Source organism: Brugia malayi (assembly GCF_000002995.4).
Source record: "Brugia malayi strain FR3 genome assembly, contig: Bm_v4_ChrX_scaffold_001, whole genome shotgun sequence".
Taxonomy (NCBI): domain Eukaryota; kingdom Metazoa; phylum Nematoda; class Chromadorea; order Rhabditida; family Onchocercidae; genus Brugia; species Brugia malayi.
In genome coordinates, this window is record NW_025062479.1 from 8,776,632 (window position 1) to 8,791,879 (window position 15,248).

The 15,248-nt window shown below is 31.4% G+C and overlaps 2 protein-coding genes across 4 annotated transcripts; one reads left to right on the forward strand and one right to left on the reverse strand.

The window, feature by feature from the left end:
* Positions 1-429: 429 nt before the first annotated feature.
* Positions 430-6,498, forward strand: Bma-mbk-1 (Uncharacterized protein; the record flags this gene model as incomplete). Of its 2 annotated transcripts, XM_001898805.1 has the most annotated exons (16): positions 430-495; positions 594-748; positions 1,000-1,222; positions 1,397-1,528; positions 1,626-1,730; positions 2,033-2,127; positions 2,223-2,413; positions 2,664-2,803; positions 3,245-3,482; positions 3,672-3,833; positions 4,837-4,994; positions 5,094-5,264; positions 5,411-5,512; positions 5,746-5,807; positions 5,865-6,099; positions 6,280-6,498. In XM_001898805.1, the coding sequence occupies 16 exons, from the start codon at positions 430-432 to the stop codon at positions 6,496-6,498; spliced, it is 2,454 nt and encodes an 817-aa protein (XP_001898840.1). The 2 variants fall into 2 exon arrangements, with proteins under 2 accessions (XP_001898840.1, XP_042930083.1); XM_043074149.1 differs by lacking the exons at positions 430-495; positions 594-748; positions 1,000-1,222; ... (4 more) ...; positions 2,664-2,803; positions 3,245-3,482 and having other exon boundaries at positions 3,689-3,833.
* A 2,482-nt stretch (positions 6,499-8,980) lies between these two features.
* Bm327 (uncharacterized protein) lies at positions 8,981-11,538 on the reverse strand (the record flags this gene model as incomplete). 2 transcript variants are annotated; one of them, XM_043074150.1, is made up of 4 exons in its annotated part: positions 8,981-8,982; positions 9,105-9,285; positions 10,802-11,005; positions 11,494-11,538. In XM_043074150.1, coding segments are annotated over 4 exons (432 nt in total). The 2 variants fall into 2 exon arrangements, with proteins under 2 accessions (XP_042930084.1, XP_001898839.2); XM_001898804.2 differs by lacking the exon at positions 11,494-11,538 and having other exon boundaries at positions 10,802-10,945.
* Positions 11,539-15,248: the final 3,710 nt, after the last annotated feature.

Sequence of the window (15,248 nt, forward strand, 5' to 3'; positions counted from 1 at the left end):
AAGCAGTTCAAACAAGAAGGAGAGAGAGGTGATGGATGAAGTCTGATTATATGGAACGATCACATAATTGCATATTCGTTTGTGAAATGTTTGTTCATATTCTCTTTTCCACAAAAATCGAACCGTGTTTCAGGTGTGATGTCACTCATGGTTTCGGTTTCTAAATTAATATTTCTGGAAAGCCTAATATTTTGTCACCCCAATAATAAGTGTTGTTATTGCTGTGTCTGCTATCAGATGTTTAACACTTCTGAATATTCATAAAGGTTATTGCTGAGCGGTTTCCGACTCTTTATTGGCTGAACTTTAGTACGTATACGAAGATTAATATATATTTTGGAATTAGAAACTCCATTCTGTCTCTCTCACCCATATATTCGATAAGTGGGTTAATGGACGATAGTAATCGGTAAAGCGAGCCTGGAAAGAATGGTTGCTCAGGACATAAAGCTGGAATACGATCGAAGAGCGAACATGTTTGGACAAAATCCAAATGTAAGTTTTCTCATTTAGTGCTTTTCAGATTTCACCTTTCTGCACCAGTATTGTCTTATTTTTTCCTCCTCCGTTTTCCTTTATGTAATGGTTTACAGTTTGCGACATCGTCAGCTTGGCCTCAGCAGAGCTCTACACATAGTTCAGCATCGTTGGCAGTGCAACCCTCTGTCATTGATGGTGGCTCGTTTCTGAATGCTCCGCTCCAGGATTCGACTAATGCCTACTCTCCAAACATGTCTTTCAGCAATAGGTAAGTTGTTATTTGACATTTTACAACGCGGGTCTATCCAGTGAAGTACAAACCATTGGATAGGAGGAGACATGGTAGTCAAAAATAAGATGTGAAAGAGTAGGAATAGTGAAAAATATGAAGATAGATATTTTAAAAGACAATAGATATTTTAAAAGACAAATATTTCATCGATCTATAATAGTTTGTATACGAAACGATGATCTATGCTTGTTAGTCATAATTTCATGTTCTAATTAAGTTATTTACAGTTCTGGTTTGTCGCTGTCTAGTCAGACACATGTGGGCTTTCCTATGGCTGATCATATTCCATCCACCTCTACCCAGAATCCTCATAGCGGTGCTGTGGTCACGCATCAACAGAATAATACTGTAACAAATGTTCACAATCGCTCTTTACAACGCGAATCCGGCACTTCTCCTTTGAGAAAGTTAAGCGTTGATTTGATTAAAACCTACAAAGGCATCAATGAGGTTTGCACTTTTTTCAGTTTCTTTTCAGACTGGTTTAGTTTTTTACAATCTTGGTAAATGCTATAAATCTTATCTTCGAAGATTGCTCGCATCTTTTTCAAGCTGTAACTTTTACGTCGCAGTAACAACCCTACAGTAAATAATGAAATTTCAAATTTCCTGATAATATTTTAGAGTTATTATGCACGAAAGGCGAAAAGGCGACATGAGCAAGAGCATCATACACATGGACTTCATGCAACAACTCTTTCCGAACATCATCATACTGCACCACCACCCAAACAAGCCGTTTCACTCAATCAACAAGTGAAAACCTTCTATTTTGACATTTGCTGGAAGAGTTTTTAAAGTTATTTGAAAATTTTGAGGTGAGGACTTATTCGTTCTAAGAAATTATTTGCAGATTACTTCAAATTTGATACAACAAAGCCATCCACAACATGTCCATCATTCGATATTTTCTCAAGCTGCTTCTGTCCCTTCATTGTTGCATCATTTGCATGTGCAGGTCACCTTTTATACTTAATTGAAATATTAGAAATGATCTGAGCATGTCAGGATGACTCCAGAAATAGATAAACCCAATTGGTAGTTGGAAAACTTCTTGACAGAAAATCGATGAGAACATTTCCAATATATCTCCTTTAGAAGCAAGAACATGATTTACACCAGTAATGGATGATAAATCATTACTGAATTAGTGATTACATGAAAGTCTTGTTCTATGATTCCTGGCAAAACAACATGTAAATCCAAAAATTGGATTCGTTGTGCACTGTTTAGAGTGATTTTAGAATAAAATTAATTTAGGTTGTTGAAAACCCACGTTCTGGAAGTCACAACAACGGTTATGACGATGATAATCATGACTATATCATACATCCCGGTGAACTTTTCAGTAATAGGTTAGTTTATCACTTTCTTTCACATAGCTTCTCTTTGCCGACAAGTTCATAAAATTAGTTATTTAGCTTTGTTGAACAGTGCATGCGTTTTCCAGGTATCAGATTGCATGTCCTCTTGGCAAAGGTTCTTTTGGACAAGTTGCAAAAGCGTATGATACTGTGGAGCAGCAGGATGTCGCTATCAAAATTATAAAAAACAAAAAGCCATTCCATGATCAAGCTCAAATTGAAATCCGGTTGCTTGAAATGATGAACAGTCAAGAATCTGAAAGCAAACATTACGTTGGTATGTTATACATTTTATTGAATTTGGAAACTGTAGAACAAAAAATTTATCGAGGAGATTAATAACATCGTGGCATTGAAATTTTATTCGGGTATTCCGAAATTTTTTGAAGTGAAAAGAAGGGCAGTGTATTTCTAATTTTTGATTTTTCACCATACGAAGTGTTTATGGGAGAAATTTTTTGTAAATAATATTAGAAAATATAGGCGCATTTTTCATAACAACAGTCTAATAAATATCCTAATTTCAGTGAAACTAAAAACTCACTTCATGTGGCGTAATCACTTATGCCTTGTTTTTGAACTTCTTTCGTATAATTTATACGACTTATTAAGAAATACTGATTTCCATGGTGTTTCGCTGAATCTCACAAGAAAATTTGGACAACAAGTTTGTTTATTTATTTATTAAGTGAATAAACGGAAGATCATTTTAATAATGGAAACATAAATTTAATGCATTCACTGATTTGATGCACACATTCACTGAATGTGCTGTTCCCTACCTGTTTGCACCTTATTATAATCTATATTTTCAATTTTGAGTAAATGATTACCATATGCCGATGAGTCCTGTGATTTGAGGTAGAGGGGGAGCTTATTTCACACTTTAATAGGTTGTAGTGAGAGGCCCGGTTATCGTTTCCACAATGGCAAAGGTATAGAAGATTACAAGTCAGGTTTAAGATAGCAAATTTTGTTGTAAACTTGGAACAATTTAATTGTTTTACAGCAACATGTAGTGTTTCTGATGTCCAAGTGATAGCAGTAATCGACAAGTATATTTCATCTTTCCATTTTTTCATGATCTTTTTCATCCCTTTTGTTTCAGTTGGCCAGTACATTGATGTTTCTTTCATCGCCTCAGCTAAATATCATACACTGTGATTTGAAACCAGAAAATGTTTTGTTATGCAATCCAAAACGTTCTGCAATCAAAATAATCGATTTTGGTTCATCATGTCAACTTGGTCATCGTATTTACCAATACATACAGTCAAGATTTTATCGTTCACCTGAAATTCTGTTGGGTTTGCAGTATGACACAGCCATTGATATGTGGTCTCTTGGTATATGCTTTTCAGATCCCATTCTGTTTAAATTGGTTCAGTTTCCTGTAGTTTGTTCTCTAGCAAGTTATTTTATTCGTTAAAATAGATCAAATTGTCCTACTGATGAAGTTCCAAACTAAATTTGAATTTTATGATTTGTATTGCATTGTGGCTTAAAAATGTGGTTTTCTCATTTCTTTGGTTCAGGATGCATACTGGTTGAAATGCATACTGGTGAAGCACTATTCGCTGGTACTTGTGAGCACGATCAAATGATGCGCATAATTGAAGTGTTGGGTATGCCACCAAATCATATGATTGAAGCTGCGCCGGCAGAAAAACGTAATAAATTTTTCGAGAAAAGTGATGGTAGGTTTAATATGAATAATTTTAAATCGTTTCTTGTTTTCGATATTTAGGACGTATTTTTACATTTTCCTCCTAATAACTACCAAACACATTTCGATTCTTGTCTTGATATTCCCGATGTTTCTAAGTTTTGCATGTCGAACATAATTGTTGTATGCCAACATGTTATCGGAGCTTCGTTTCTGCTGAGAACCCTGGATTCCTTTGAATTGATCAGCAATATTGAATCATAAAGTTTGATTCAGCTCAAGTATTAACTTGTTTATCAATGTAAACGTCAAAAAGCATGAACATGATTTTGTTTGGCTGTCAGAACGAGATGTTGACTCAGTTCTTATCGGTTTCCTCATGCCGGATATATTGCATAAAACGTCCCGAAAAACAATGATATGGAAAATATTGAATGGACTAGTTAGATCGGACAGAACTTTAATGGATTAATTTTATATGGCTTTTGCAGGCATGATACTTTGAATAGAACATATCTCTTTCTGCTTGTGTGGATAGCTATACTGTTTTGCAAATTTTGAGTATTTATTCCATATCTCAGCAATAGGACTTTACAAAGCTATCCTAGAAGCAGGAAACTTCCACGGATTACTTTGTTACAGCGTCAGTAAATGGTGTGAGAGATCCTTTTGAAAGTAGTTGTACGAATAAGAAATTTCAGTAACTCCTTTGAGAAAAAAATTGGGCCATTATGCTAACGGGTGGAGCATAATGGCTTAGTTTTAGATTTAAGTACCGTAACTGTGTATTTTTTTTTTTTTTCTCAGAAATTAGGAAGTGAAAAATAATCACGAAAATCTTAAAAGCAGGAAAAATGGATATATATATATATATATATATATATATATATATATATATATATATATATATATATATATAAAACAAGCCAAAAGCTTTTTAAAATGATCGCACGGACAGAATCACCTGAACGGCTGTTAGTCTTTAGATAGTCTGGCATTTTTGTCAGTATCGTTATTAATGTAGGCTTTTTAAGATGGGAATTATCTGTGTAAAGAATCACGAGAAAACAAGCGTTATCGATCACCAGGATCACGCAAGTTGGCCGATATCATCGGTGTAGACACAGGTGGACCAGGAAGTCGACGCCTTGGCGAATGTGGTCATACTCCTGAAGAATATACGAAGTTCAAGGTTGTATTCGATGGCGGTGTGCATATTTTGAATTTACATGAAAAAATGAAGATTTGGACATAACTCTCATAAGTTTTTTCATTAATCTGATTTTTTCAGGATCTTGTGGAACGAATGTTGACGTTTGATCCGCGGGAACGTATTGGACCATACGCTGCAGTTAGGCATCCTTTTTTCTCACGTAGAAGTGATGAGTGTGTGACTCTGGGTTCTGCTATCGCTTCGCATTCCAGAACCTTGCAGCAACCGGTTACAGTATCCAATGTTCAGGTCAGTACATCACATACATTAAGTTATATTATTATATACAAAAGAAAGCTCTTAATTTCTTCAAAAAGCACTAATTTCTTCAAAAAGCACTTAATTTCTTCGAAAAAGTGCTTATTCTTTTTTTGTCTTCTTTTTAACACTTTCAGGTTGCCCAACCTCATTTTATTGAGGAACACTCAGTCAGTCAGATGGATTGCGCGGATTCTATAGCTCATTCACAACGTATACATTTGCCGCAACTTAACCAGGTATTTTATGTATTTATGGATGCAAATCCTAGCGATGTCAACTATTTTTTCTTTTTTGCTTTTTCTGCAGTTTTGAATGTTTAATATTCCGTGTCATGTTATCTAAAGTTTTTTTTTTTTTCTTTTTAAGACTGTAACCACAAATAATGCAGTCAGTACCAGAATCAAATAAAAAAGATAGAACTCAAGAGCTATTTCTTCACTGCTGTTGTCCTATTTTGCTGCAGTTTCAGGTTCTTGGTCAACCGAGCAATTACCAACAACAAACAGGATCAACAAATCAGAATTTATTTCAGTAAGTATTAATAACTTGAATTTGGTTCTTGCATTCTTTCAATTAATTTTCTTACAGAATTGCTCAACCTTTCGGTTTGTTACCTCAACAAATGCAACAGGGACCGAATCAAAATCAACAACAGCATCAGCAAAGCAATTCGATTATTTCTAGCACAGAACATCAGTTGCAAGCTCCTCCACATTTTGTATCTAGCTTGCAGAATTCAATTTGGACATCCCCTGAACAGGGTGACGATACACGATATGACCATCATTCTCAGCCGTCATCAAATCTTCAACCATCTCAAAGGGTTAGGGCTCATGTTATGAATATGGCTGCCTGTTGTATTCTTAGAAAAGAAAATATATTCATTACGTTCATTCTTTAAATCTTTTCGAATGTAATTGTTACCATACTGCTGAGTTTTTCCCAGTTCAGATGTTAAATATGATCTTTTTCCATATATTTTCATACGTAACTTGCATTTCAGAATTCACTTTTGCCACAAAGTCGCAATCTAAGCTTTGATGGCACAGTAGGGAATGGTCAGGTATCACATCAGCGTCCTATACAGTCTTCAACAAACGGTGCTAGAACAAATCCGACATCGGTTCTGTTTCCTAACAACTTTATACCACAAGCCCAGCAACAACAACAAACAGCCCAAACTGGTTTATCATCAAATTCAGCAAATGCCGATTTCTCATAATTGTTTTATTTGCTCCTTTTATATTTCCTTCTACTTCTGTTTTATTTTTGTTGTATATTTGTACCGTTTCAGTGCTTTCAAAAATTTTTATTTGTTTCAAAACATTTGTACCAGTTTTTTTCTGTGTAAGTAAATGCAAGCTTGTGACCATTTTATTTTATGTTTTCCTATTTTTTTGTAATATCTCTTCGCAATATTTCATAATATCTTCGTACTTTTTATAACATTTTGCTCCTACATTTCTTATAACTAAATTTCAAAGTGTTCGATTTATTCATGTTATGCTGTATTGAGTACCATATGTTTCTGTTTACAGAATTTCTCTTGTGGTTTTCTTGTACTTATTCTTTCATGTTGCGCATGTTATCCGCCATTTTTCTTATCGTCTTATCTATGTGTTATTTGAAATCGTGTATGGAGTTATCCATTTGCTAACCAACTTTTTTATGATTTATTGTATATGCATATCGATTTGTGTTGCTCTTTTGATTAATATGTTTGTATGCATTTTTTCGAAATCGCTAATTTTAGTTTGTACTTAGTCCAGTGTTTTCTTTTTTTTTTTTTTTGAGGGGGTGAAATATACTTCAAATTGTAAAGTTAGTATACTGTAAATTTTCGTTTAACTGTTACGGGCAAGATAAGATTATCCTTGTCGGTTTGCTTTTTGTATCATTTTTTTTTTTTTATTTTTATTTCTGAAACTCTGTTGTATATACCATTTTATCTATTCCATCTCTCCTTAAGTTGCAATGCTGTGCTGACTTTTCGTTTTTATGAATTTTTTTTCCTAATTTCAATTCTGTTTTCCTTTTAACAGCAACAGCAAATTTTGTATTTTCGTTTAGTGAATGAGTAGGCTTAGGATATGCATATATACATATATGTAGAGAGAGGGAGAGAGAGCGGTGTTTGATGCTATGCATGTGGTATTGATTGATACAACATACAGTATGTGGTGAAATTTACTGATTGAAAATTCTCTCCGTTCTTGAAGAAGGGTAACACTTTCAGAGAAATTAAAAAATTTTCGCTGTGTCAAATTCCTTCAAATAACAGGAAGAACCGGTTATAAGTGAAATAATGATCAGTTGTTATGATGAGTTACATTTATTGATATGTTGTTATGCTGATCGATTGTATTTTTAGGTGCTTAACTGCTAGCCGTATTTTTTTTTCTTAGTAATTATTCACTTGCATATTCGGCTATGGATAACTTTGCGTAGTTTTTCTCTATGTTTCAAGTCATTCTTCCTGATCTTCCGCCATTGTTTTTTCTTAAAACACCTGCCGTTTAGATGGTCAAAAGAATCATTTATTGGCTTCTCGTATTTCATCCTGCATTTTTATGCAGTGTCCATCGTGAAACTACTTCCTAATTTAGTAGATGGTCATTTTCTTCATTGTAATTAGTAGAATGAGATTTCCTGTGAATTGACTCCGGTATGACACATCTTATAAGCAGTTTCATAACTGGTTTACATTATTTTTTTATTAATTATTATTAATTAGCTCACATTATTACAATATTGTCATTTTCAGAATGGGAACACGCGTAATCTTTATAGAAAACTTGAATAAAGTATGCGAAAATTAAAATGCTTTTTCCATGTTCTCAGACTTTAGTCATATGACTACCTCTTTGACCTTGTATTACAGAATATAAAATGAAGCATTTCAAATTGGTTGAGGTTTTCAGTGTGCTTTCACGTTATTCAGCAAAGTTTTTGACTATGAAATGTTACACTTGATGTTTTTTTTTCGCATATGACTGTATCAACAAATTGAAGAGAAAGCGGTTTTTCTTGTCAGTTTTCGGTTCCGTGTGTTAAATGAGCAAAAATTGGCGGTACAGTTAAATGCGAAAAAGCTTGTAAGATATGCCATCTACAGATCATTTAGAGTTACTGACAATTGGCATCATTGAAGTTTTCATGGAATGATAGTTTTTTACAATATTTGATAGTGATTCTTCATTGTACACAGTCGAATGACATTATGTGGGGATTGATTCTCATTGATACATTTTTCCACATTTATCAAGGTCTTATAAAGTTCTCGGTTTTTTTTTGCAGAGTTATTCAAAAAAAAGTGTATTTGTTTTCTTTGCACTTCATTTCGATATTTTCAGTTAAATTCTGCTCGGTACTGATTTAAAAAAAGAAAGGAAAAGATGTTTGTTTAATATTTGACTGAATCGGGAAGTTAACTTTTTTGATGTTAATGAAGTTACGGATGGGAAATTAGTATGGATATAAAAAACTATGACAGTATTAGTTATGATTGCAAAGTCATGGCATATTGAAATTCGCATGAATTTCTTCGCTTGTTTTTTTTTTTTTTTTTTTTTTTTTCACTGCATTAAAAGAAAGCAAAATTTATTGATAATGTAAATAACGGAACTTATGAATAATGGGTGATCCGAATTATAATTATTTTCACAACTGCAACATGAAGTTTTATATCTAGAAATTCGGCCATCTTCTGAAATCATTTGCATTCTTTCTATACCAATTTTATAATGATATAAAAATTGATTCCTTCCTATGAGATTCTTCTACTTTCTACCTTTAGCCACTGTTAATAATAAAATCATTTGAACTAACATTTTCTTTTGCGTGGCACCAAGTGTGACCTCCTAGGCGTTATACCCGCTCGAAAGAATACTCTTGCTAATTCACCGTTTCTTTCTTTTTGTTCAATTGTATTATAATCACCAATAAACTTTCCATTAACATATAGTTGTGGTACCGTTCGAATACCACCGGTTCTGTGTTTGAGATAATCCTTGAAAAAGAATGCAATTTCAGAAACTAGCCAGTTTCAAACCTGCAGCAGATAGATTAGTTTAAAAGATATATTTTAGTCTCTTAACATATAATTAAGTAGTTAGATTAGAATTAAGTTGGAACATTTGTTCTGGGTGATTGAATTTTATTTTACATTGCAGTAAACGTGTAATAAAGCATCAGTTCAAAACATTTACGTTTATTTTAAGTAAATTTCCGTAATAAAGAAGAGGGTCGAAAAGGTAGGATATAAAAAGCAATTCTGCAAAATATATTAAGAAGTATTTCAATTAGTAAACGACGTAAGGGAAAGTTTTAGTGATTAACTTTATGATTATTATATTTATGTTTGAAGTTTCCTTTCTTTTTAATAGTCTCATATTTATGTTATGATTCCGCCTATAAAATAGTGGAAGTTTAGCAAATTTAGCAAAATTTGATGTCCAATTTGTGGATTTCGCAATTTTGAAATTGTCAGAATTTTAAAACTTTGCGTTTAAAATTATATTATATTATATATATATATATATATATATATATATATATATATATATAATACTGTATTTTTTTAGTGTGTTGCCGATACAACTAACAAGCAGAATGAAGTAATGATCAAACGGAATGTAATGTTGTTAGAGATATAACATCGAGTCATTGTGACAAAGTTGCTTGTTTGTCTTGGATTCGACTTGAGCTTTTCCATGAAATGAAGAATTTCGATATAATTTCAATTTGATATACAGTAAATGCAGAAATTAATGCTTATGTCAAGAAATACTAGGAAAATGATAATTACTTTGAGGAAATTGTAGCTTTTGTATGATATTCAAATAAACCAACTGCGTAAGCGTATTCTATTAGTTATTACTTTATTTTGTATTTTTTTTATTTGACAACCAATGAATGTTGTCAAATACTTTTGTTACTTCAAATTTAATTCTTAAAGCAACATACCTCCGATTAAAATGTGTTTAATAACAACTAACCATCATAATATAATGCTTAAAAGGGGCAAATTTTCAGAAAATTCTTCTTTGGCTCAATTTTTTTTTGATTAGAGGTTTTTTCAAAAACTAATTTTTGATGAGATGTAATGTTTATTTTATTCTTCCTGTGATGGCATGCACCTCCTCTTCAAGATGAAATGAAGCAGTAAGGTGGAAAAGGGGAAAACAATATGTACAAAGAACTTGTATAGGAAAGATTACTTGATAAGGAATGATCTTCACTACTTGATCAGCGAATCAATTTTTTTATCCAAAGTGAACATGGTAAGTAGACGAAATAAGAAAGTTATTTGCTTTTAGGAAACTAAGGTTAGCATAAATAAATTGGAATACATTGTTTTTGATTAAATTGGGATTCTCTTACCAGATGTGCAGGAAAACACCATTGATAACAGCGATTTAGATCATTTGATGCGTTTGTTGTAAAAAATAATTTTTTCAGATAGATTTATGTAAAAGCTAATGCAACAATGTTTTCGTTTTTTTTTTTTGAAGTATAGAACTTACCTGCATCAACTGCATATCGGGTTCAAGATTAAGCTCCATAATTCTTTTGTCCCTGATATTGTATTTTCCTATTAAATGCTTCAGCTTAATGCTATATTGGCAGTAAGTTTTCGAAAAAAGAACCACTTGATGATTTTGTATCATTTTCTCCAAATACCATTCCACATTGTACCGGTTATTTCCACTGATCTGATCAAATTGTAACTAAAACCGACCCGAAATTATTGATTTATCGGATGTGATCCAGTTTCTATTTATTGGCATAAAGAATTATTGAGTGAAATCAAAACTCTGTTCAATATTTACGGACAGGTAATTATTAATTAATAATTGAAAACTGAAGCAATCAAAGAATTCAAGCTATAATTTTAAAAAAAAAGACTCTAATTCTCATTTTTGCTTAATTATAACATTAAGATTATCAACTTTGCGATAATAAAATAATCCTGGTCTGCTGGAATAAGAAATTCTAATTTTTAGCTGTGATTACTTTACGATTTTTCAATAAATTGGCGATATTTTTTATTTGAAGCTTCAAAATAAGAGTTTTTCGGTTTTAAAAATTCACCTCGAATTCTTGCTGCTGATATTATTCGTTCAAATTCTAGTCTTTTATTTAAATTCTAACTTTGCAGCAAATAGTAAATTTGCAACTTTTTAATAACAATTTTATAAATATGTGAAATTATTACCAGCATCAGGAAGGTTGACAGGAAAAATTGTAAATGCATCATCATTAGAAGGATGATATATATGTAACAATACAAAGGCAAATACAAAATTAAGATGAAATCGAATAATGTTTCACTATAAGAATATGCAATGCTCAACCAGCTGATCCATTTAACGAAATTCTGTCACTTATCAGAAATTTCATTTGCTGTCGTATTCGACTTTGCTGATGTAGGCCTGATACTACACCTGCAGTTAATGATGATACAGTGATCCTCATGATATTATATTTTATTCTTGAATGAATGAAGCATTTTAACATTCTTTTAAGACATTATTAGATTCATTAATTTAGGAAGTACGTAACTAAAGGATGACTAATTTGGGCAACAAAAAAAAAAAAAACTAAAGAATTATTGTGTAGAATAACATAATAATAAGGGGGTTGTAAATGATGCATTGTTTGCAGCATGCAAATGGCATAGAAACGGAATTTAATGCAATAACACTATCATTGCTTATTACTGTGTCGATGTAAATGTTTAATCTATTGAAATAGTATTCGGACATTTCATAAATTAATGTGGAACAATTTCAAAGACGAGTTGGGCGTGTGATGCATTTGCTTGCTGGGGAAAGGAAGTGAAATCAAACCTATCATTGTTGGTAGTAGAAAGGTAACGTTAACGGATATTGCAATGGCATCATCATGCAAGAATCGCGCAAATGCGTACAATTAGAAAAAAAAAAAAAGAAAAAACAGAGAAACATCGATAGACACAGGACAGAGCAACTTTAACTGCAAACGGCAGACGACGACAATGGTTGCAAAGTTTGCAGAAGGAAGAAGAATGATAGGAAATCACTCGAGATAAAATTTTTTAGAATTTTGCAGTCCATCGCTGTCCGTCTCCTACTTCTTTCCACTCGATCACTAACATTCAATGTTAGTAACTTTCATTGGCCAATCTTCCAAATCATTACCATTTAGAACTTTATGCTTCAGTTTCATCTATGAGATTCTATGCTTCTTTACATATTTCAGTTGCCCAATGTCTTTGAACTGGTTATTTTAATTGCAATTTTCTTCAAAAAAAGAAAAAAGTTCATTCGTTAATTGTTTTATTTGATATTACCTATAAGGAAGCAAAAGTTAATGAGACAGGGAGAAGTTTTTGATTTCATTAGAAAAAATAATGCAATAAAATGAGTAGAATTTCTCAAGTGTTACTGCGAAAATAAGTAGTATAAAGAAATTAAAAATAGAACACACAACACAGGAAAAAGTTTTTCAGTCTTTTCTCAATAATTCCAACTTCACACTTCTTACTTTCTTTGAAGACTACAGAAGGAAAAAGTTTGGAAATTCAGGAAGTTAACAAAAAGTACTTTTCTGTGCTTTTTATTCCTTCAAATTTCTTTCTTTTTAAATTAACTGTGCTTTTCAACAGTTCTTGGCATGTGAACTTTTACATATGCCGGAAATTAAAAATTAAAAACATCTGAAAGTATTGTCAAAGATAGAAATGCCAACGCTTGACATTTTCTTTTGGTCGTTTGGGTATTTCCTATTGGTATTCTGACATTAACAGAACGAATCTATTTAACAATTATTATTGAAATATTCTAGCCTATCATCTTAAATTAAAAACGTAAGTGTTGACGAAAATAATAAGCTCAGAATTCTATACAATATGCAAATTAAGTCTTCAACGGTATTTTGATTTGCTAATCATATGTAGTGAATAAAATGTGAAATCATTCTTCTTTTTCGCGGTGCAAATATTATAGGGGCTAATTGGAACTCTCTGGGGCTACAGTTACTGTGAGGACAATTCTAAATAGTTTCGTATGACAAAGTGTAAATCTAAATGAAGCATTTTCAACAAGAATTGATTTGAAAAAAATTAAGAAAAAAGTGGAAAAAACGAAGAAAAAACCAAAAATTAACATTAAAAGTTCAACTAAAAAACTTTTCTTTGGGTGGATTTTAAAAAAATTATGAAATGGTATTTTTAAATGAAGGTTAAAATGTAAAATAAAATTCTTCTATAACTTTTCAAATATGACAGAGGAAGCTCTGGTTGTAATACAGATCAATCATTGTGTTACCAAATAATTTTTCTCAAGCAGATCGTAGTTTTTTCTCTAATTTTATATAGGCGAAAAATTTTATACGAAGTCTTTTTATTGAAATTTTATTCTTTTCAAAGAATAAAACATTTATTTAGCGGGCTAAGCTATTTCTGTACAACTAAATTCTCCATTATCTATCATAACATATCCATTTAAAATTAATTTTAACAAAAAATGATTGTGGATAAAATGAAACAAAGAACGAAGAGCAGTAAATAAATTGTCGTAAAATGGAAAAGAGTAACCATTTTCTGATGAGCTAAAATAAAATTTTTGTAGTTTGTGTTAAACATTACATGGTCGTCTTATCGGAAACGTTTAAATACAATATTAATTTTTGCAACAGCTTGTTTTTCTGATCTATTCGCTGATCTATTAAAATTTTAATTCAAATTAACGCGAAATATTTTTTGTTTGCATCTAATATGAAAATGATGAGTAAATGTAAAGAAACAACACATTGATATTGAGATTCTGGGCTACTCGTGATGGCCTAATAAAATGAAATTATAGATCAATCAAAATTAAAGAGCTGATAATAATACCTAAATAATTGAACAGTGCAATTGCTATAAATATTAATCCAATGCAGTTTAAAAGCTTAAAACTACTATTGTCGTTTATTCCTAATAATCATACTTTAGATAATTTTTTCTCATTTTACTAAAGAGATTACATTTCTTTTACTGCTAAAATTTTCAAAAAAAAAAGCCATTAAACTACTAAAAAAAATTTTTAATAAGCTTTTATCCCACTGTATCGCCTAAGCTAAATAGTGGAAACATTTAAATTGTCTGATGATTTTTTCAAAAGGTACTTTTAACGCATCATATTAAATTGTCAGAAAGGTCTTTAAAATCTATTAAATCAAGCAGGCTTGTTGAAATCATTTATATATTTCGTCGCTGCCAGTCGTGGTTCATCCATGAATCGCCTTAACAATTTACTTTTACATTATTATCATTTTGTTATGCAGTTACTTCTCATTTTTCACCAAATTTTTTGAAAAAAGACGAAATTGTTTTTCTTTTTTTTTAGTTAGTAGCTATAAAATAGTTTCAGTATGCTTATTAAAATTTTATCATATTTTTTCTCAAAATATTGATTGATGAAAGAGAAACAGTAAAACTGCGACATGACTCATAATGAAAATAAATTCAATAATAACAACTGGTGACAGGAAAGTTATGCTTGCGATACTACCATCATCTTTTGAAATTTCTTCAAAATCCAAGTTTTGAATTTTGATTAAATTAAATCATAAATTTTAGCTTTGTTGCATTGTCAACTAACAATTCATTAAAGCATGATTAGAGAGAGGATCTTTACAGTCAGACTTAAAAAGAATGTGAAAAAGTTAATTTCATCAAGAAACATGGTAAAATGATTTACAAAACAAAAGTTTTGCTTAGCTAATTTAATACATAATACATATAGATATTTCCAAATTTTCGTATGTTCTTTAATAACTAATAACTATTCAGTATGAAATTAAATGCCTTTTTATTATTTCTATTAAATATAACGTAGGGATTTTGCATGTGAATGTATTTATTGAAATTAGTTTTAACAAACTAACAGCGGTATTAACGATTCAGTTTGTGCAACCATTATAGATATTCGAGAAGTTAAATTGAAA